The sequence below is a fragment of the Haematobia irritans genome, chromosome 1 (assembly GCF_050003625.1).
Source record: "Haematobia irritans isolate KBUSLIRL chromosome 1, ASM5000362v1, whole genome shotgun sequence".
NCBI classification, from domain to species: Eukaryota; Metazoa; Arthropoda; class Insecta; order Diptera; family Muscidae; genus Haematobia; species Haematobia irritans.
The window spans coordinates 58,444,579-58,468,576 of NC_134397.1; the positions used below are offsets into that span (position 1 = coordinate 58,444,579).

Consider the following 23,998-nt stretch of genomic DNA (forward strand, 5'->3'; position numbering starts at 1 on the left):
ATTTGCAATAGGCAAATTTTAGCTGGCTCGTAGAGGATTTCAACAAAATCTCTTTCAAAATCCCCTATACTGCCTTGTACATCTGTGGTTTTCAGTAGTAAAAACCCTGCCAACATTTTTTGAATTTGGGGGCGCTTCTGAGAATCCCCAGTACGTCGAAAACAATCATATACGATATCAAAAACTCGTCGGAAAAGCGCCGTCACTATTGAGAAGTTGTACCACGCCAAGTTACTACAAAAAGGTTTCGCATGAGTGCAATTATTAGGTGCCTTTATAGATCAATTTAGAACGACGCCAGTAAGAGACCCTCCAAACAATCAGAAAAAGCACATTTTAAGATAGTGGTAAAAGAATCATTGTGGTCGAGTAAAACACGTTTGTTTAGATATTTATTAATTTGATTATTCACTTACAAATTCTTAAAAATATAACATTTATACCACTATCACATCACATTTAACATAATTTTTTGCATTAATGATGATGTAGAGTTACAAGTAGCGAGTTACATGTTGCAGCGTCTATCAGCCAGTGTTTTTATTCGATGGAGGCAGCGTGTCTGTAAAATATTTGAAAAACAATCACTTTATTCCATTTGGAAAATCAAAAATTGTTCACCAATATACCTTTCACAATTTTAAGCGTAAAATCTATGTTTTCAGAACTTTATTTTCGTTTTTATTTAAATAAAGTATAACAAGCTGGTTGCGCTTGGCGTTTCACAAAAAATAAAATGGCTTTTGTAAAAGTAGTGATGGCAAAATACATGTATGAAGTACATTTTGTACTTTATGATATGCTGCCCCCCATCACAGTAGGATGGTTGTAGTGACATTTACGAGTCTGTGGTAGCGATGAAGATGAAATGGAACTTTGAAATGCTGGCAGGGAATGCGCTTTTTGCAACCCTGCCCCAATTTTCCTTGTAGATGAATGTGTGTGTGCGTGTACCCATACGGGTTTGTGTTTGTATTGATATATTTATAAACAACTGTTAAATCCTCAAATCTACAAAATCTCGTTATTTTGCCAGTCCCTGCCAGCATTTCAAAGTTCCATTTCATCCTCATCGCTACCACAGACTCGTAACTGACACTGCAACAATTGCCAATTGTGATAGTATTTTGCAATCACTAATCGAATGAGAGTATTTTGTCATCACTATTGTTACAAGAGCCATTTTATATTTTGTGAAACACCAAGCACAACTAGCTTCTTATAGTTTATTTAAATAAAAACGATAATGAAGTGCTGAAAACATAGTTATTTCGCTTAAAATTGTGAAAGGTATATTGATGAACAATTTTTGACTTTCCAAATGGAATAAAGTGATAGTTTTCCAAATATTTTTCTAGACACGCTGCCTCCATTGGGACTAGAAGCACTGGCTGATAGACGCTACAACATGTAACTTGCAACTTGTAACTCAACATCAATCTTTTATTAATGCATAAAAATATGTTAAATGTGATGTGGTAGTCGTATAAATGTTATATTTATGAGAATTTATAAACGTTTAATAAAATTAATAAACATCTAAATCGTGTTTTACTTGACCACAATGATTCTTTTACAACAATTTTAAAATTTACTTTGTCTGATTGTTTGAAGGGGCTCTTATTGGCGTCCTTCTAAATGTATCCAGAAGGGCACCTAATAATTGCACTCATGCGATACTTTTTTGTAGTAACTTGGCGTGATACAACTTCTCAATAGTGACGGCGCTTTTCCGAGGTGTCTTGGATATCGTATACGACTGTTTTCGACGTAGTGGGGATTCTCAGAAGCGCTCCCAAATTCAAAAAATGTTGGCAGGGAGTTTGCCAGTCCGAACACTTGAGATTTGTAAAGAGATTTAGGTTTTAAATAGCGAGATTTCGTATTTAGTGCGAACGTACCCAATAAACACAGGATGAGCGTTTTTCAAATGCAACAACTTTTCAGTTTGAGGGTAAATATAATTTTCAACATAAATTCAACATGACTTGAAATAGCTCATCTTCAATACATCTTCAAATTGTTTGCGAATTACTTCCAATTTGCCAAAATGTTGACGAAATCTTTGAAAAGGTGTTGAAGATAATTTGAGAAAACTTTGACAAAACACTACCCTAAAATGCAACGAAAAAACCATGTGGTTTTCAATACTTATTTGTGCAACGAAGTTCGTGGTCAATTGCAAGAAATAAAAAAATGGAAAATTTTAGACAAATAACCAAATAGTTTATAAAAATAGGTAAGTGAAAATAAAAAATGAAATAAAACTTTAAGGAAGTCACGAAATGTATATCTCTTTGCAGAAAACTGAAATTATGGATTCTACGTTCTTGAAAACATTAAAAAGCTGGCCGATGAAAAAATTGTGGACAATTAACTGGAACTGCTTCAAATAGTTTATAATAATTAGTACGTCAATATGAAAAATTAAATCAACACTTTAGAGAAGTCACTAAATTTAAATCTCTTTGCAGAAAACTAAAATCTTTGGATGCTACATTCTTACAAACATTAAGAAGCTGACCAATGAAAAATGAGTGGCTTATCGACAAGAAAAAGTTTCCAGACAAGAAAAAGTTTCCAGAAACATTACAAGTGCAAGCTATTAAAATTGTTAAAAGCAACAAATTGTTGAAATCAACAACTTCTGGATGTAAATGTGCATCACATCGTCAGTTTAATTCATATGCTATTATCAGTTTAAAATGGATATTTTGTGAATTCCTTCTGCTGGAAATCAATTCTAACACGCGGTCCAGTACGTTCCTAATTTCAAATTGCCCGCATGTTAATAAATGTTAATGCTGTTTTATGACACCAAAAGGAAGGAAATCGAATTATCAATGCAAAAGTGTTTACTAATAATGTTTAAGATATTTAAAGTTTTGTTATTTGTTTTTTTTTTTTTTTTGTTCTTATTTGTTGATATGTTTAATAAGATTATTATTTATCAATTGGTATTGTAGTGTATTATGTAGTGTAGTGTATTATTATATATTTTATTTTGATGAAAATTAATAAATTATACAAAATTCATAGAATTTTGGCTTTGACTTTCAATTTGAAGTGGGGATATCATTCATACAAATTTAGGTTGAAAAGTATTTGCAACGATGTTAATTTGAATTTGACTCGCATCGAAAATTGTTTGACAAATTATTGAGTAGCGATGCATTTCAATTTGAGGATAACACTTGAGATATTATTGCTAATGTGTTGAATTTCACTGTTGAGGGTAATGTCTGTTTTTTGTTGAGAACGCGATTTTCTCAACAATTTCTCAACTTGAATATTACCCTAATCCTTTGAAAAAATGTTTGAAAAATTGTTGAAATTTAGCATTTTTCGAACGTTTGTGTTTATTGGGTAGTATTTGTAAAGAATCTTACAATGTGTCCAATCGATACGACAATTCGTTGTTGATCGATCCCATAAACATGCAGCAGTATCGATTATGCCTTCGGACTTAACTTATAATGTGGCCAATTTATGGGATATGTTCGACACGACCACTGTTGTCCGGATAAACTTATAGTCTCAAAGGCGCATAATTCATTTTAATACAGTTTTGTGAAACCAAACTTTCTGGAGGAAATCGAATTCTCTAGGTAAAAGTGTTTAAAACTAATGTTTAAGGTATTTAAAAATTTTTTGTTGATATGTTTAATAAGATTTTCGTATAGTATTGTAGTGTATGATAGATTTCGCTATGTTATTACCTATTTTTGTTGTTGTCGAAAATAAATAAATTATAAAAAATCCCCAGAATTTTGGCTTTGACTTCCAGTCAGATGTGAGGTTAGCATTTATACAAAGTTTGGTTAAAATATATACGCAACAATGTTAATTTTTTGAGTTGGCCCACATCGAAAATTGTTTGAGTAACGATGTATTTCAATTTGAAGATTGTAGTTGAGAAATTATTGCTAATTGTAATTCGCCAAATCGGCCTTTCTAAAGTCTTTGGATTGCCTAAATAAATGGATATAACTATATGTAAATAATGTGTTGAATTCTACTATCTGTCTGTTTTCTTTTGAGAACGCGATTTTCTCCCTTGAATAATACCCTAATCCTTTGAAAAAATGTTTGAAAAATTTTCAAACGTTTGTATTTTTTTTTGGATACGTTAATCAGCTGTATCGCGTTACTACCTTCTGAATATTATGATTTGGTTGCTAAATTGCATCACAGTGTACATCAATAATCGATTTATCGAATATCGATTATTATGTTATTGTATTTTCGTGGCCAGTGTCTGACAGTTGGGGTTTGTTATTTTGCCGAATTCGAAGTGGGCGTGAATTTCAAAGAGGCGAAGATAAAATTACATTTAAATCCAAAATAAAACAGTTAATTAACTAAAATGGGTCTTAAAGGTTGTGAAATTCTCTTGGACAATCCCTGGAATACATATTATGCCGGTCAAACGGTCAATGGACAAGTGAATTTAACATTTGATTCAGCGAAAAAAATTCGAGGTATGACTTGATTTTGGATAGCAGATGGAATTTGGTATCAAATACGAAAAAGTTTCAAAATATTCCAAAGAAAATAGGAAAGCACAAGGCCATACATATAAATGATGACATTTTTTCATTTAGAGTTAGATGGTGCTGAGATTTATATTTGTTAAAAGCTACACACATACAAAGTAAATCTGAAAAATATTAGTCATTTTGTATAATGTATCACATCATCACATCAATAAGACAGACGACTATTGAATGGATGGACGGACGAGGCATGGCCTTCCCCTGGTACTGCTGCTAACGTAGATGTCTTTATGAATCTTTTATTGGTTTACAGTGTTGAAGTACTACGTCATTAAAATTCGTTGTTTTTATCGTATATAGACATTCCATTATTGCCAAATAATTGGGTGTTCATAGCACAATGCTTACCTCTTCCATTATTAGCTAATATTGTATTTTTGTCAATATAGTTTTTTGGATTTTGTGTGTTTCGATTTCTCCTATGAATGTGTGTGTGGTGGGTCTGTTTTTTATGGCAATACGTTGCTTTGTTTGTATCGTCATATCATACCCAAACTATCAGCAGCCACTCTTGCCCTAGCTTTCCTCCTCTCCCTCATACTACCAGCCCCATCACTTTGTCGTCTGTAAATATGCGGGCGAACAGAACTACTTTTAGTTCCATTTCAAACAAGTGCCGCCGAATGCCATAAGAATTGGGGTCTCTAACATTTTCTCTCTCTCTTGGATATTTTTTTGTCTTCTGCTTGTGCGTTTGTTTGTATTATCCAAACACTCAAGCCGGTTCTATGTTATTTTTAGTCAACATATTTTCATTTTCATAGCTATTGTTGTTCTTATAACAAGAAATGCCAATTCCAGTTTTCTTCTTCCCAACAGAAGCATCTCCCTATTTTCGGTTTTCAGCTATAGTACAACGTTGTGATGCGTGCCCCAAAAGTATACGTATTTATGTGTGTATGCACAAGATTGGTGGGTGGTTTATAGAAAGAAGCAAAAATTTCTGATGATTGTCTGGCGATTACTTTAAAGTTTAGCGATAATGCAATGCGCATTGAGGTTGATGAACTAATGCACACAGCCAAAAATGCACCTAAAATGCTCTAACTGTATATGCATTTAAGAAGTACATATGTCAGTGGTGGAGAGGTAGAAAATTATATTGGGACAGAAATGTTATTATATAAAATTTTTGTAAATTGTAAATGATCCTATTTTGATGCTTCGTATACGGCGTTAACCTCTATTGTCATTGAATAAACTTGAAAAGTCCCAATACTATTCCTTTCATTTGTCAAGGTGACAATTTTTTCCATTTTCTTTGTGTTTGAGGGTATGGAACCCTTATCTTGTAGTGCATTTGATTTAGAAACGTTCATATTTCATTGTCATCGAAAAAAGCAACATAGTGACTGTTGGCCGATGTGATGTTTATCTCCAAGATAAGGTAAAGTGCCAAATTATTTTGAAAATTTCTTCTATTGTCTATCACTGTAAAATTAGCAATTCGAATTGGGGCTTTTATATCGACTTTTCGTCTTTTTGAAATTTTAGGAAAAATCATCCTTACTGTTCAAAATTTACATAGAATAGTCGACTTTTCCATATTCTTAAAATGTGAAAAATGCAAATATTTATAATGTGATGGGTAGACTAAAGTTCATTATAGAGAAATAAATGGGGCAATTGGCTTATTGATTTCGAAAAAAAACTTTATTATTTAAAAATTGGCTGAAATCGTCATGGGCTGTAGTGTTGAAGCCAAAAGAAACTGTTTTCAAAACGAAGAGCACTAGCTCTAAGAGTCAAAAATAACGGTAAAAAAATACTCCAAGCCAAACACCAAGACGGGAACAACTTAATAATTAGCATCCATCAAGTGACCAGGGCGAGTGGCAAAAATATGGAGAAAAACGGTGGTGGACACAAAGGCCAATCTTATTTTGTCATTACCAAATAGGGAAATAAGGGTCACACAATTTCACTTTCGACGAAAAAGATATCACAATGATGCCGAGCATACAGGGAGTGTTCAAAATTATTACGCTCTCTTCTCGAGAGTGATAAGAAGCGAGAGAAACTGGGTGGCTGTACGGCGTTTTGTTGAACATGTCTAGCTCAGACACCTCCACTTTCGAAGAAGAAGAAATCACAAGACGACCATATATCCTTTAGACCTATCTGCTGGGCAAAACGCACAGGGTAAAGATATCAACATAATTGTCTTTGTTTGAAAGCTGATTTGCTTTCCACTAAGCTTGCAAGTTTGTGGATTCCTACCCTTTCTTGCTTTCTTTCTTAACTGCATTTCCTAAACAAATGGTGTACATGTGTGCTTTAGATTAAAAGTTGTAGACCACAATCGAATTAAAAAAAAAAAAAAAACAAAGTTGAAAATGTCACCAGCATTACTGAGGTAGGATAATCCACCGCTGAAAAACTTTTGGTGTTCGGTCGAAGCAGGAATCGAACCCACGGCCTTGTGTATGCAAGGCGGGTATGCTAACCATTGCACCACGGTGGCAATGGTTAGCATAATCGAATAACTGACTGTTTCACTATTTTTGAAGCCTGACGATCTAAAATTAGTAGAGCGAAAACTTAGCAAACATTAAAAGAAAATGAAATAAAATTAAAAATGTTTTAATTTAATTATTTAATACAAAATTTATTTTAGGCAAAGCCGACTATCGAAAACCTTTTTTCGAGTGTAATTTTAATTGGGTTTAGTGAATTACCCGAATTTATTCTGATAATTTGTTGCGGGTTTTGTTGCAAGTAGAGGATGCTGATGAGAAATGTGGTAATTCCGAAACGGCTGTCCATCCAACCATCTTGCAGTCTATAGGGCTTTGCCCTAATAAAATTGACAAATATATTTTTCCTCTGTTGGTTAAGCTACTCTGGTAGTTTAGTCAACGCAAGGGTTTTAAGCTGAAATCAAAACAACAAATATTATTGAAGAACAAACCAAAAATAAAACAAGTATATACGGCCGTAAGTTCGGCCAGGCCGCATCTTATGTACCCATCCACAATCGAATTACTTGGGTTGCGGTAACACTTGCCGATGGCAAGGTATCTTAAAACTTCCTTAACAACGTCTTCTACATTATAAGTCAGTCCAAATTTTGACAAACTTTTCTATAGAAATAATATTTTGACAAAATTTCCTATAGAAATAAAATTTTGACAAAATTTTCTATAGAAATAAAATTTTGACAAAATTTTCTATAGAAATAAAATTTTGGCAAAATTTTCTATAGAAATAAAATTTTGGCAAAATTTTCTATAGAAATAAAATTTTGACAAAATTTTCTATAGAAATAAAATTTTGACAAAATTTTCTATAGAAATAAAATTTTGACAAAATTTTCTATAGAAATAAAATTTTGACAAAATTTTCTATAGAAATAAAATTTTGACAAAATTTTCTATAGAAATAAAATTTTGACAAAATTTTCTATAGAAATAAAATTTTGACAAAATTTTCTATAGAAATAAAATTTTGACAAAATTTTCTATAGAAATAAAATTTTGACAAAATTTTCTATAGAAATAAAATTTTGATAAAATTTTTTAGAGATAAAATTTTGATAACATTTTCAATAGAACTAAAATTTGACAAAATTTTCTATAGAAATAAAATTTTGACAAAATTTTCTATAGAAATAAAATTTTGACAAAATATTTTATAGAAATAAAATTTTGACAAAACTTTCTGTAGAAATAAAATTTTGACAAAATTTTCTATAGAAATAAAATTTTGACAAAATGTTGTTGACAAAATTTTCTATATTCTATAACTATAGACCGATATGTACCAATCATGGCTGTTAACGGCCATATACTAGCGCAATGTACCAAATTTCAATCGAATCGGATTATTTTTGCTCATCCTAGAGGCTCCGGAGGTCAAATCTGGGGATCGGTTTATATGGGGGCTATATATAATTATGGAGCGATGTGACCATATATTAACATCATTTACCAAATTTCAGTCGGATCGGATGAAATTTGCTTCTCTTAAAGGCTCCGCAAGACAAATCTGAGCGTCGGTTTATATGGGGCTATAAGTAAAAGTGGTCCGATATGGCCCATTTGCAATTCCCTCCGACCTACATCAATAACAACTACTTGTGCCAAGTTTCAAGTCGATAGCTTGTTTCGTTCGGAAGTTAACGTGATTTCAACAGACGGACAAACCAATAATAAAACAAGTATGTTATATACGGCCGTAAGTTCGGCCAGGCCGAATCTTATGTACCCATCCACAATCGAATTACTTGGGTTGCGGTAACACTTGCCGATGGCAAGGTATCTTAAAACTTCCTTAACAACGTCTTCTACATTGTAAGTCAGTCCAAATTTTGACAACCTTTTCTATAGAAATATTTTGACAAAATTTCCTATAGAAATAAAATTTTGGCAAAATTTTCTATAGAAATAAAATTTTGACAAAATTTTCTATAGAAATAAAATTTTGACAAAATTTTCTATAGAAATAAAATTTTGACAAAATTTTCTATAGAAATAAAATTTTGACAATTTTTTTTAGAGATAAAATTTTGATAACATTTTCTATAGAACTAAAATGTTGACAAAATTTTCTATAGAACTAAAATGTTGACAAAATTTTCTATAGAAATAAAATTTTGACAAAGCTTTCTATAGAAATAAAATTTTGACAAAATTTTCTATAAAAATAGAATTTTGACGAATTTTTCTATAGAAATAAAATTTTGACGAAATTTTCTATAGAAATAAAATTTTAACAAAACTTTCTATAGTAATATACTCAATTAATACGACAATACCAACACATTATACACATACTGGAAACACTCTTATCGATGCTATTTTTGTTAACTGTCTGAATAAGATACTTTTATACGACCAACTGTCTGCACCAACATTCTCTAAACATGACTTGCTCTTCATGACTTACGACGCAAAATTCTGTCAGAAACGCATTGAATATGAGTTGAGAGACTTTCGTAGATTAAATTATAACCTACTGAATGAAATGGTTAATAATATTGCTTGGGATGATATTTATTACCTTGATGATGTGGAGGACCAAGTGAATTTCATGCAGCAAAATATATCAACACTGTTTAATGCATCCGTTCCGTTAAAAATCATTAAAAGTAAACCCAAACAGCCTTGGTTCAATCAAGAAATTAAGACATCAATCAGTGAACGTGATTTAATATACAAACGGTGGAAACGCTATAAAACTGTTGAGCTACACGAAGAATTCAAAAATGCAAGACGTGAAGTCAACGAAAAAATTAAAGTCGCAAAAACAGAATTCTATAGACAACAATTTGGTATGGCAGTTGATAGTGGATCTAAGTGGAAAGTAATCCGTGATATTGGTATTGGGAGAAAGCACTCAGCGCCAGCTGATATTGATGTTGATAATCTGAACGAAATCTTTGCGCGTCAATCCATTTCTACTAATGCGTCAAATGATTTAGCATACCCGATTATAACATCAAATTATGTTGATTCTAATATCGAATTCAATTTTAACTGTTTTGAACAATGTGAAGTCCTGAAATGTTTCCTATCTATAAAATCAAATGCTGAAGGAACAGACGAACTAAGTCCAAAATTCATTAAATTATTGCTTCCAAAGTGCCTGCCCTATTTCACTTTCATTTTTAATACAATTCTCACAAAATCTGTTTTCCCCAAGTCATGGAAATTTACCAAAATTATTCCTTTACCTAAGCCTAAATCAAATGAATTTCGTCCCATAGCCATACTGCCATATCTGTCGAAAGTTCTGGAACGTATTATGTGCAATCAAATGAACACATATATTAAATCGCACAACCTTCTAACAGAGAAACAATCAGGATTCAGACCTCAAAGAAGTTGTATCACCGTGCTTACGGATGTAATTGAGTATCTGAGATCAAAACTGGATGAAAACATGGTATCTGTACTTGTACTGCTTGATCATAGTAAGGCGTTCGACACTGTGAACCATGGAATCTTAACACGAAAATTAAAACAAATGTTTTACTTTTCTGCCTCTGCCTGCAGGCTTCTTTCTTCGTACTTAAGCGGCAGAACACAATCTGTTTATCACTGTAATCAAAAATCTAGTGCGCTGAATATCAACAAAGGTGTTCCACAGGGATCATTGCTTGGTCCGCTATTATTTTGCTTGTATGTAAATGATCTGCCTGCAGTTTTACGGTATTGCAAAGTCCACCTATATGCTGATGATGTTCAAGTTTATGCTAGTACATTTGTTAATAAACTGCCAGTATGCATCGAAGAAATTAATAAGGACTTGGAAAGAATAAATAATTGGGCACTAACGAATGAACTTATGATCAATCCCACCAAATCGAAATGCTTGTTTATTTACAAGAAAAATGTCAAGATAAACACTGTTCAATCTGCAACAAATCTGGGAGTTACTTTTAATGAGCATCTAACTTGGACTAACCATATTCAAAGCAATATTGCTAAAACCTACGGAATGTTGCGTAACTTGTGGACTGTGCAATCATCAACACCACATCATATTCGAATGCTTCTATCCAAAACGTATCTTATTCCTGTTCTTCTGTATGGAGTTGAAATATTTGGAAACTGTAGCAGCGCTGATAAGCAAAAGCTAAGAGTAGCTTATAACAATATTGCAAGATATGTATTCAATAAAATACGCTGTAACCGAATTTCTACATTTGCCTACCAACTATTTAACATGACTTTCGACAGCTTTTTAAATTTCAAACGTCTTGTATTTTTCCAGAAAATTATTTATACTGGTGAACCAACATATCTATATGATAGACTTCAATTTTCTCGATCAAATCGAGGGAAGAGGATCACTCAACTTCGCTATAAATACGCTGCATCTGAGAATCAATTCCTGATCTGCGCAATACGTCTTTGGAACAATCTTCCTACCCATATTCAGTTAATAAGCAACGCATTTCAATTTAAGAAAACACTTCAATCATTTTTTAATAACCAAGTTTAAGTAATTTTTTTTTTAATTTTCTTTCATTTTTTACTTATTATCCATATATAAATTCATTATTAATTTTAACAATTGTAAGCATTTTTGTTTTGTACCATCTACTTATCTACCTTACTATTCTTAAATGCTTTCTTTTCTACTTTTTTGTTTTTTTTTTTTCAATCATATTTTACAATTATTACTATATTTATACATCTTTTTTTATTATTATATTTTTTTTCTTTCAATTGCAATGTTAATTATCAGACTGTGATGCGAAAATAACATTATTTTTACCTAGTACTGTAACTTATAAGATATAAAATCTTGTTGTGCTAGGACAAATCAAATTTATAAATTATAAAATTTTGACAAAATTTTCTATTGAAATAAAATTTTGGCAAAATGTTCTATAGAAATAAAATTTTGGTAGATTATTTTGGCGATATGGACCAATTTTTGTGTGATTAACCATCGGCTATAAATAACTATTGACCGATATGGACCAATTTTTGCATGACTGTTAGCGGCCATATACTAGCGCAATGTACCAAATTTCAACCAAATCGGATTATTTTTGCTCCTCCAAGAGGTTCCGGAGGTCAAATCTGGGGATTGATTTATATGTGGGCTATATATAATTATGGACCGATATGGACCAATTTTCGCATGGTTGGTAGAGACCATATACTAACACCACATAAAAATTTCAACCAGGTCAAATCTGGGGATCGGTTTATATGGGGGCTATATATAATTATGGACCGATGTGACCATATATTAACATCATTTACCAAATTTCAGTCGGATCGGATGAAATTTGCTTCTCTTAAAGGCTCCGCAAGACAAATCTGAGCGTCGGTTTATATGGGGCTATAAGTAAAAGTGGTCCGATATGGCCCATTTGCAATTCCCTCCGACCTACATCAATAACAACTACTTGTGCCAAGTTTCAAGTCGATAGCTTGTTTCGTTCGGAAGTTAACGTGATTTCAACAGACGGATGGATGTACATGCTTAGATTGACTCAGAATTTCGTCACGAATATATATACTTTATGGGGTCTTAGAGCAATATTTCGATGTGTTACAAATGGAATGACAAATTTATGGTGGAGGGTATAAAAAACAGAACAAAACAAATTAAATTAAAAAAATTAGATTTTCCATATCTTGTAAAAGTGAAAAATTCGCCTTTTCCAAAGATTGAAAAAGACAAAAGGTTGGGAAGTCATCGTTTGAAAAAATTGGCATTTTCCTTATATTGAAAAATCGAATGTTGAGAATTGGCCTTTTGCAAAACATAAAGGTCGATTTTTCCAAGATTTCTTTATTTAATAGGAAAAGTTGGAATAGAATACTATATAACTTTCAAAGCTTTTATGATTGATTGGAATGTAGGTTTTCCAGATTATGTTATAGTTTCTTACATCAAAAGCAAACATGGTAGAACGATTTCAAAGTAATGTTTGTGCTGTGCGTGATTTTGTTGACTGACATACTTGAGATAAAGTATTTATCGTAATTGTCACACTTAATTTAACAACTCACAATAAAATATGATGATGATGTCATTCAGTTGTTCTCTATAAAGATACTGTAACTGATCGAATATATGGAGTGTGTGTTTATTATTTGTTATTTATGTATATAGAATGCAATAATAATAAATTATTTTTTTTTTCAGGAATAATAATCAGATTTTTGGGCGAAGCTAATACAGAATGGTCTGATACACGCAAAGTTACCAACAGCGAGGGACGGGAAGAAGATGAGACAACCACCTATAAAGGACATGAAGAATATTTTCAGATTAAATACTATTTGGTAGGAGGAAAAAATAGTAAGTATATAAGGTATACAAATGTCCACAAAGATAATTAAACATTGCGATTACGTTTTTTCTGGAATTTTGAATTTATAAACAAGTATATACATCAGTAAGTTCGGCAGGGCCGAATCTTAAATACCCACCACCATGAATCAAATATTATAGTTTCCTATTTTTATGTTAGCCTGATATCAACGCAGGCTGCGTTTTCGTCCAAATCAATTATTTTACATTAATTACAATTTTAAATGCGAGCTAATTGGACATGAAGATTGAGGAATTGGTATTATTATGCTGCGATAACTAGTTGATACTAGTTTCAAATAGATCTTACTAGAGACTATGGAAATGTGGATTAGCCAACACTGAAACATATGTATAGTCAGGCTTGTAAGATGGGTATCTGGAATTTTCTTTTCAATAGCATAATAATACAAATTCCTTAATCTTCATGTCCAATTAGCTCGCATTTAAAATTGTAATTAATGTAAAATATTATAGTCTACTTTCAAATTTCAGGGGGTTTGATGACAGATATTCTCCCAAGCAGAGCAGTTCAACCAGTAAACTTCCCGAAATAAATTTAAAGATTGTATCTCTGAACACGATATCAGATTCTGGAATTATAAGAACCATTTTTTGTTTGAGTTTTAGAGGAATCATTATCATCTCTTGTAAGTGGGCAAGAAAATGATGAAATAATGCCTTGATTAGAAGTCTAAAACCTGTAGATTTTCACCCCCATTATTTAAATGATTACGAGAAGTAAAATCTGGAAATTTTACATTCAGTTTCAAGCAATTTTCAAGAAGTGAAATCGGTCTATATGGAGATCTTACCAAATGGATCGATAAAATTAAAATCCCATACACGTTTTTGTGAGTCTAAAATACCAGTATATTTACAATTTCAAATCGGATACTACGGAAACTACGGTTTCTAGAAACCCAAGGAGTTAAATCGTTTTCGGCATTCTTCTTAATGGTCCTAAAATACTTGTAGATTTAAAATTTCCAACAAATTGTGTAAAAACTACGGTTTCTAGAATCCTAAACAATAAAATCATTTCTTGCAAACCTATTTAAAGTTTTAAAAAAACCCCAAATTTTCAACAAAAACTACGGTTTCTACAAACCCAAAAAGTAAAATCGGGAGATCGGTCGATATGGGGCCTATACTAAAACATTGACCGATACTCACCATTTTCGGCATTCCTCTTTATAATCCTAAAATAATTCTAGAGTTCAAATTTCTGGCAAATTGAATAAAAACTACGGCTTCTACATGCCCAAAAAGTAAAATCGGGAGATCGGTCGATATGGGGCCTATATCAAGAGATCGGTCTATATGGGGGCTATACCAAAACATGGACCGATACACACCATTTTTTGGAACACCCCTTAATGGTCCTAAAATACCTCTAGATTTCCAATTTCAGGCAAATTGGATAAAAACTACGGTTTCTATAAGCCCAAGAAGTAAAATCGGGAGATCGGTCTATATGAGGGCTATACCAAAACATGGACCTATACACACCATTTTTGGAACACCCCTTTATGGTCCTAAAATACCTCTTGATTTCCAATTTCAGGCAAATTGGATAAAAACTACGGATTTTATAAGTCCAAGAAATAAACTCAGGAGATCGGTCTATATGGGGGCTATACCAAAACATGGACCTATACTCACCATTTTTGACACCCCTCCTAAAATACCTCTTTCATGCAAATTGGATAAAAACTACGGTTTCTATAAGCCCAAGAAGTGAAATCCATCTGTCCGTGAACACATTTTTGTAATTAAAGTCAAGTTGCAGTTTTAGTCCAATCGACTTCAAATTTGGCATAAGTATGTGTTTTGGCTCAGAATAGAACCCTATCGATTTTGGAAGAAATCGGTTCAGATTTAGATATAGTTCCCATATATATCTTTTGCCCGATATGGACTAATACGGGCCCAGAAGCCAGAGTTTTACCCCAATTTGGTTGAAATTTTGCACTAGGAGTACAATTAGTAGTGTAGTCAAGTGTGCCAAATTTTATTGAAATCGGTTCAGATTTAGATATAGCTCCCATATATATCGTTCGCCCGATTTTCACTCATATGACTACAGTGGCCAATCTTGTACTCCGATTTAATTGAAATTTTGCACAGGGAGTAGAATTAGCATTGCAGCTATGCGTGCCAAATTTGGTTGAAATCGGTTCAGATTTAGATATATCCCCCATATATAGCTTTCGCCCGATTTACACTCATATGACCACAGAGGCCAATTTTTTGCACCGATTTACTTGAAATTTTGCACAGGGAGTAGAATTAGCATTGCAGCTATGCGTGCCAAATTTGGTTGAAATCGGTTCAGATTTAGATATATCTCCCATATATAGCTTTCGCCCGATTTACACTCATATGACCACAGAGGCCAATTTTTTGCACCGATTTAGTTGAAATTTTGCACAGGGAGTAGAATTAGCATTGTAGCTATGCGTGCCAAATTTGATTGAAATCGGTTCAGATTTAGATATAGCTCCCATATATAGCTTTCGCCCAATTTACACTCATATGACCACAGAGTCCAATTTTTTGCTCCGATTTAGTTGAGTTGAAATCGGTTCAGATTTAGATATAGCTCCCATATATATGTTTTTCTGATTTCGACACAAATGGTCAAAATACCAACATTTTCCTTGTAAAATCGCCACTGCTTAGTCGAAAAGTTGTAAAAATGACTCTAATTTTCCTAAACTTCTAATACATATATATCGAGCGATAAATCATAAATAAGCTATTGCGAAGTTTCCTTAAAATTGCTTCAGATTTAAATGTTTCCCAAATTTTTTTACTAACATTGTGTTCCACACTAGTGCATTAGCCGACTTAAATTTTGAGTCTATAGATTTTGTAGAAGTCTATCAAATTCTGTCCAGATCGAGTGATATTTAAATGTATCTATTTGCGACAAACCTTTATATATAGCCCCCAACACATTTGACGGATGTGATGTGGTATCGAAAATTTAGATCTACAAAGTGGTGCAGGTTAGGTTAGGTTAGGTTATGTGGCAGCCCGATGTATCAGGCTCACTTAGACTATTCAGTCCATTGTGATACCACAGTGGTGAACTTCTCTCTTATCACTGAGTGCTGCCCGATTCCATGTTAAACTCAATGACAAGGGACCTCCTTTTTATAGCCGAGTCCGAACGGCGTTCCACATTCCAGTGAAACCACTTAGAGAAGCTTTGAAACCCTCAGAAATGTCACCAGCATTACTGAGGTGGGATAATCCACCGCTGAAAAACTTTTTGGTGTTCGGTCGTAGCAGGAATCGAACCCACGACCTTGTGTATGCAAGGCGGGCATGCTAACCATTGCACCACGGTGGCTCCTGGTGCAGGGTATAATATTTATTTATTTATTTATTTAATCAACCAACGCCCTTCTGGACAACATGATGATAGAAATTCAATCAATAGAGCTCTAGTATTGCAAATAAAAATTTACCCTAATAATTAAAACGAAACTAAAAAAAAAAATTAAAATTAAAATCCTAACGCACAACCCTTTATACATAGCAAACAAGAAATTAAAACGCATTTAGTTTGAAATTGTCAGTGAGATGATAAATATTTGCATTATAGAGTAGATAAATAATTTAACAAATTTCTTTTAAATGTAAAAGGAGTAATAGAGAAATTTTTAAGGTGGTGAGGTAGCGAGTTCCATAACCTGGCTACACGTACAGAAAACGATCTCTCAAAGACAAGATAGTGAAAATGATCCAACAGCACATGCGTATTTCTAGTCTTATTCAAAAACGTTATTGACTCCATCAAATACAGTGGTGAACCAAATTTCACCACACAGAAGAAAAAATACAAGCATCTCAAGTTTAAAAAGTTGTCAAATGAACAACCCAAAAACTGAAAAGAGTAGAAGTCGTAGTTATCACGCGCATGTGAGCCATAAACGTATCTTAAAATACCATGAAAATAAGAATGTAATTTACGTAAGTTCGATGCATTAGTACCTCCTGTCCATACAAAATATTCGGCATGAGTAGGGCCTGAGCTAGACTGTGTCGTACATCAATCGGTAGAATAACATCAATACTATATAACTTCCTTAGAGTCAGATTCAGTCAGAGGAAATATGACCCGTGAAACTCAGTCCGGAATCAATCTCAAATCCTAAACAGGAAACGGAAGTAGAATAAGGTACAACAGAATTCTGTACCGTAATACTTGCAGAGTGATCGCGCGCCCCATGAAACAAAACACAATTAGTTTTACGCACATTTAAGCAGATATTATTCTCGTAACACCACACAGAAATACGCCCAATATCGTCGTCAAGTTCCCGAATGCAATTACCCAAAGAAGAATCCAAAGAATTATATAATTGGATGTCATCCGCATAGATCCCAAGCTCAGAAAAATGAACACATTCGCAAATGTCATTGACATATAACATAAAAAGCAACGGACCTAGAATGGAACCTTGCGGGACACCATATTGTATTGCACGAGTCCCAGATGATCGACCGTTAGATATGACAAACTGCGATCGATCCGACAAGAAAGAACGAATTAACATACATGAATAGTGCGAAAAACGGAACAGAGAAAAAAGCTTAGTTAAGAGAATAGTGTGGTCAACAGAATTAAACGCCTTACTTAGATCTAATATTGCAAGTATACCCGGATTCCTACGATCTAAAGATCGTCTTATATTGTCCGTGACATGAATCATTAAAGATGTTGTGCTATGGTGGCTCCTAAAGCCAGATTGGCAGCTGTCCACCAAGGAATGTGATTCAAGATATGCACACATCTGATCCTTAAGAATTATCTCAAACGTCTTAGACAAATCAGGTAGGACACAAATCGGTCTAAAGTCTGAGCATTCCTTGCCAGAAGTACCCTTTTTTAGTAGATGAAATACCTTAGCCAGCTTCCAATTCGCAGGGAATATTCCAGTCATAATAATCGTATTGAAAAAATGTAGAAGATGTCGGGAAATAAATGGATAAATCAATCAATCAATAATATAGTCGCCCCCGCCCGACTTTAGACTTTCCTTACTTGTTTTAAAATAGAAATTCGTTCGAATATGTGGACTACGAAATATATTTAAGTTCAGTTTAATGCATTTTCAAAATCTACACAAATCAAATTTTCAAAAATAATGGGCCGTAGAAACTCATCGATTTTAACAAATCGATTTTCCACAGTGCAAAAAAAGCAATAAAAGCCCAAAAAATCACTGATTATATTTGACAATAATGGTTTTTTAGATTCCGATTAAAATCTCTACACTCTTTCAAATTTTCCATTAAAAACTTTTTCTTTTTCTCAAGGTGCCGAAATTGATTTACCAGCTGGTACTCATACCTACCCATTCACCTGTGCTCTGCCGGCCACATTACCTTCTTCATTCGAGGGCGAATTCGGTCATGTACGCTACACCATTAAAGTCACATTAGATCGACCCTGGAAATTTGATCAAGACATGAAAATGGCTTTTACTGTAATTGCTCCAGTTGATCTAAATCTCAATCCACGTGTGAAAGAACCCTTCAAATTGGAATTGGAGAAAAGTTTTTGTTGTTTCTGTTGCAAGTCTGGTCCATTATCGGTTATTACATCGATACCAGTTACCGGATATGTCTCTGGCCAGATAATACCAATTACCTGTGAATGTGATAATGCCAGTAATGTTACTATTAATACAGTGAAATTTGTATTACGTAAACGTGTTACGTTCCACACAACCCAACCAAGGGCCGAGAAGAAAGAATCCAAGATAACCATAGCTGAATTGGGTATTGGTCCCGTGGCCGGTGGAGAATCAAGAACATTTAGTCAACAATTGGAAATACCCCCATTACCTCCTACGAATCTAGTAAATTGTGGTGTTATTGCATTGGATTATGACTTGCATGTGGAATGCACCGTAGCTGGACCACATAGGAATTTAACAGGCAATATACCCATAACTTTGGGTACAATACCATTGGCTTCATTTAAGCCACCAGCACCTTATACTGATGTTCCAGCTCAAATTGCACCGCAACAACAGAATGATGATCCATCAATGGCACCCACACAACCAGTGAGCCCGGCAAGTCCACCAAACGGTCAGGGTGGTGCTTTGGGATGGAATGTAGCCGATAGTGTTGGTGGGGGTCAATTGTATCCAAATATACGTAAGTTTTTAGACTGTGGAGTCTATGTGAAAACAAGAGTTAATTGCATTACTTTTTGTTTTCCATTTTTTTTAGCTCCCCCACAATTTGTGGAAACTCAATTTAAAGCCCCCAAAATCACAAATCGTGATGATTCGGAACATACTCGTGTGATAGGTGATGTTGATTTTGCACCACGCTATCCAACTTTCCAATTCAATACACCCACGGCACCTCCAAAAATGTAAAGGAAAATGCATTTGCATCCATAAAACCATAAGACACCACATGCAAATAAAATCTCTATGGAAATTGTTTTTGGAAAATCAAATGAAGAATCTGCTTTAAGTATGTCATGCAGCGCACAACTTTCCATAAAACCCCACACAAAAGACTTTTCGATGGAGAATCGAAATGTTTTTCAAAAAATAAAAAAAATCAATATCATATTTATTTAAGAGTCTCAAAGAGGATGAAGACGATTTGATTACAGAATTTCTCATGAAGCATTTTATAGGGATTTTGAAGTATAAGAAATCTTTAAGTATTTAATTTCAATGATATTAAAAGTGAGTTATAAAAGAAAATATTTACTAGGTTTAAGAAAAAACAAAAGGATGTAAAAAAAAACTAGGAATGGTAATGGATATGGTGGTCAATATTTTTCTAGTCGAAATTTAATTGCCTCCAAATTTTTTTTTGTATGAAATAGAAAAATAATTCAAAATTTATTATGACAGATATTCCAAGAGGCTTGAAAATGTTGTGATGAAAAATATTGGCCGTACGATGGAAATTCCATTTTTTAAAATCAAATTTGTATGGGTTTTAATGAAGTAACCAAATTTCAAAGTCGTAACGAAAAAAAATCATCAAAAAATCAATCATTTCCTAGAACGAATCTTCTTCCATTAATTTAAAAATTGCTTATTTCAATAATCCTAATGTTGTCTCTACAGAAATCTTACATTTCGAATTTCGGCTTTGTAATATGTAATAGGTCTGAAAAATGCCAGTCCATGTTTGATATTATTAGCAGATTTTTTTCTATGAGTGATATTATCTTTTGCCTATGGCAATTTAATAAGCCCTAGGGTTTAAAACTAAAGCTTTCATAACGAATTTACTGCCATCAACTTTTAATGCAATCTCCTCTCAAGATCCCCAAAAGTGAAATTCTGTAATCAAATACAAAATTTGATTATTTTTTCTCTTTGTTTATTTATCTCATACATATTTATTTTGCACCGTCCTTTATTTTCGTTTTAAAAATTTGAATCTTATTTTTTTTTTTGTTAAATTTTTAAATAATTTATTAACGTAATTTCCTTATATATTTGAAATTCGTTAATATAAATTTTGTTTATAAAACAACAATAAGAAAAAAAAAAACAGAAGAGTGCCTATGATTAAATAAAAAAGATGCTTAAAAAGTGTTAGAATTAAACATACATTTATTTTCGATTTAAGTAAAGCAAATAAAAGCAATTCTTTTTAAATTCTTTTCTCTGTTAAATCCAGCAAAACAAAAAAATCTTTTAAACAAATATATAAACAAACAAAAAACTGCTTCCATTTCCGTCTAGAAAGTGAAAATGTAGGACATTTTAAATGTTAAAAAAAACGCATATGAATTGTAAATTTGTTCATTCATTTTTCCAATTTCTGCTTACCATATGTAAATGCCAATTTAATATTGTTTTATTAAGGTTAATTAGAAATTGTGAAATTGAATGACTACTCTACTCTTATATTACCCAAACACACACACACTTAATGTATGTATTTTCTTTTTCTTTTTATGTTATTCTATTTTATATTTAATAATATATAAAAAAACAACAGACAAAATGTTGAAAATGAACAAAAATATGTGTATTTTTTGTATAAAAAAAAAATAAATGCCATTTTCAATTATTCACCACAAATGTGAAATAAAGCCTTTTAAATCAATCGCCAAGTCTTGCCGGCGTTATCAGGTTGAATTCTATGTTATTATCTAGAATTACTAGTGGAGAATATTTACCATTGAAGAGTCAAAAACGTTTTTTTTTCATATTTTGGCAATAGATGCCGTTGGAGTAGCCTCTCTCCAGTGATACCCACCAAATTGGGCCATATCATATGGTGTTCGAAAGCTGACATTTTGAGCTTAATTTAACAAAAAATAAATAAAACAAGTATATACAGCACTAAGTTCGGCCGAGCCGAATCTTAAATACCCACCACCATGAACCGAATATTAGGGTTTCCTTTGACATTTCAGGAGGGCTTGAGGACTTGAGGACACTTCCCGAAGATAAATTTAAAGATTTCACCTATGAGGACTATATCAAATTCTGGATTTATAAGAACCATTATTGTTTGAGTTTTAGAGGAATCATTAACATCTCTTGTAAGTGTGCCAGAAAATTATAAAATAACGTCTTGATTTGAAATCTTAAATCTGTAGAAGTAAAATCTGGACATTTTACATTGAGTTTCAAGCAATTTTCATGATCGGCGCGTCTTATACACCCTCAAGAAGTGAAGTCGGTCTACATGGAGGCATTACCAAATGGACCGATAAAAACTTAGTCCGATACACGTTTTTGTGAGCCTAAAATACCACAATATTTACAATTTCAGGCAAATCAGATAAAAACTAGGGTTTCTAGAAACCCAAGGAATTAAATCGGGAGATCGTTCTTATGGGGGCTATACTAAAATATGGACCGATACTCACCGTTTTCGGCACATCTCTTTATGACTCGAAAATACCTCTAGATTTCCAATTTCAGACAAATAGGATAAAAACTTCGGATTCTAGAAGCCCAAGAAGTAAAATCGGGAAATCGGTCTATTTGGGGGCTATACCAAAATATGGACCGATACTCACCATTTTCGGCACACCTCTTTATCGTCCTAATATACCTCTAGATTTCCAATTTCAGACAAATTGGATAAAAACTACGGTTTCTATAAGCCCAAGACCCCAAATCGGGAGGTCGTTTTATATGGGGACCATACCAAAACATGGACCGATACTCACAATTTTTGGCACACGTATTTGTGGTCCTACAATACCTCTAGATTTCCAATTTCAGGAAAATTGAATAAAAACTGCGGTTTCTATAAGCCCAAGAATAAAATCGGGAGATCGGTCTATATGAAGGCTATACCAAAATATGGACCGATGCTCACCATTTTTGGCACACCTCTTCATGGTCATAAAATACGTCTAGATTTCAAATTTCAGGCAAATTGGATAAAAAAATCGATTTCTATAAGCTCAAGACCCCAAATCGGGAGGTCGGTTTATATGGGGACTATATCAAAACCTGGACCGATATAGCCCATCTTCGAACTTGACCTGCCTGCAGACAAAAGACGAGTTTGTGCAAAATTTCAGCACGATCGCTTCATTATTGAAGACTGTAGCGTGATTACAACAGACAGACAGACAGACAGACAGACGGACATCGTTATATCGTCTTAGAATTTTTCCCTGATCAAGAATATATATACTTTATATAGTCGGAAATCGATATTTCGATGTGTTACAAACGGAATGACAAACTTATTATACCCCCGTCACCATTCTATGGTGGTGGGTATAAAAATCGCATATTATTAAAAGCTACTCAAAAATGAAAACTATGGAGAAATTTGTGTATACAAAAAGTGAACAATTTATTTACGGAGACGAAGCTGTATTCCTGCAAACATTTTTTTTAATTTCTTCTTAGAATCCCCATCACCTCGAAAACAATCGTATATGATATCTAAATCTCAACGAGTTCATAAAAATGTTGCTTATATATTTCTCAATGTTTTTATAAAATTCACAAATTTTGACAAAATTTTCTTAGAAAAAAAAAATTTTGACAAAATTTTCTATAGAAATACAATTTTTACAAAATTTTCTATAGAAAAAAAAAATTGACAAAATTTTCTATAGAAACAAAATTTTGACAAAATTTTCGATAGAAATAAAATTTTCGATACAAATAAAATTTTGACAAAATTTTCTATAGAAATAAAATTTTGACAAAATTTTCTATAGAAATAAAATTTTGACAAAATATTCTATAGAAATAAAATTTTGATAAAATTTTCTATAGAAATAAAATTTTGACAAAATTTTCTATAGAAATAAAATTTTGACAAAATTTTCTATAGAAATAAAATTTTGACAAAATTTCGTATAGAAATAACATTTTGACAAAATTTTCTATAGATAAGAAATTGGACAATATTTTCTATTGAAATAAAATTTTGCCAACATTTTCTATAGAAATAAAATTTTAACAAAACTTTCTATACAAATAAAATTTTGACAAAAATTTCTATAGAAATAAAATTTTGACAAAATTTTCTATAGAAATAAAATTTTGACAAAATTTTCTATAGGAATAAAATGTTGACAAAATTTTCTATATGAATAAAATTTTGACAAAATTTTGTATATAAATAAAATATTGACAAAATTTTCTATAGAAATAAAATTTTGAAAAAAA

The 23,998-nt window shown here is 32.6% G+C and overlaps 1 protein-coding gene and 1 long non-coding RNA gene across 3 annotated transcripts; both read left to right on the forward strand.

Annotated features, from left to right (window-relative positions):
- Nucleotides 1–1,903: 1,903 nt before the first annotated feature.
- Nucleotides 1,904–2,882, forward strand: LOC142238698 (uncharacterized). 2 transcript variants are annotated; one of them, XR_012722793.1, is made up of 4 exons: nucleotides 1,904–1,954; nucleotides 2,074–2,239; nucleotides 2,304–2,409; nucleotides 2,475–2,882. It is a non-coding gene; the product is annotated as an uncharacterized LOC142238698 (long non-coding RNA). The 2 variants fall into 2 exon arrangements; XR_012722792.1 differs by lacking the exon at nucleotides 1,904–1,954 and having other exon boundaries at nucleotides 1,972–2,239.
- A 1,380-nt stretch (nucleotides 2,883–4,262) lies between these two features.
- Nucleotides 4,263–20,057, forward strand: LOC142221010 (arrestin domain-containing protein 17). Its single transcript, XM_075290492.1, has 4 exons — nucleotides 4,263–4,481; nucleotides 13,170–13,325; nucleotides 18,672–19,520; nucleotides 19,596–20,057. The coding sequence occupies exons 1-4, from the start codon at nucleotides 4,367–4,369 to the stop codon at nucleotides 19,745–19,747; spliced, it is 1,272 nt and encodes a 423-aa protein (XP_075146607.1). The 5' UTR covers nucleotides 4,263–4,366; the 3' UTR covers nucleotides 19,748–20,057.
- The last annotated feature ends 3,941 nt before the right edge of the window (nucleotides 20,058–23,998 follow it).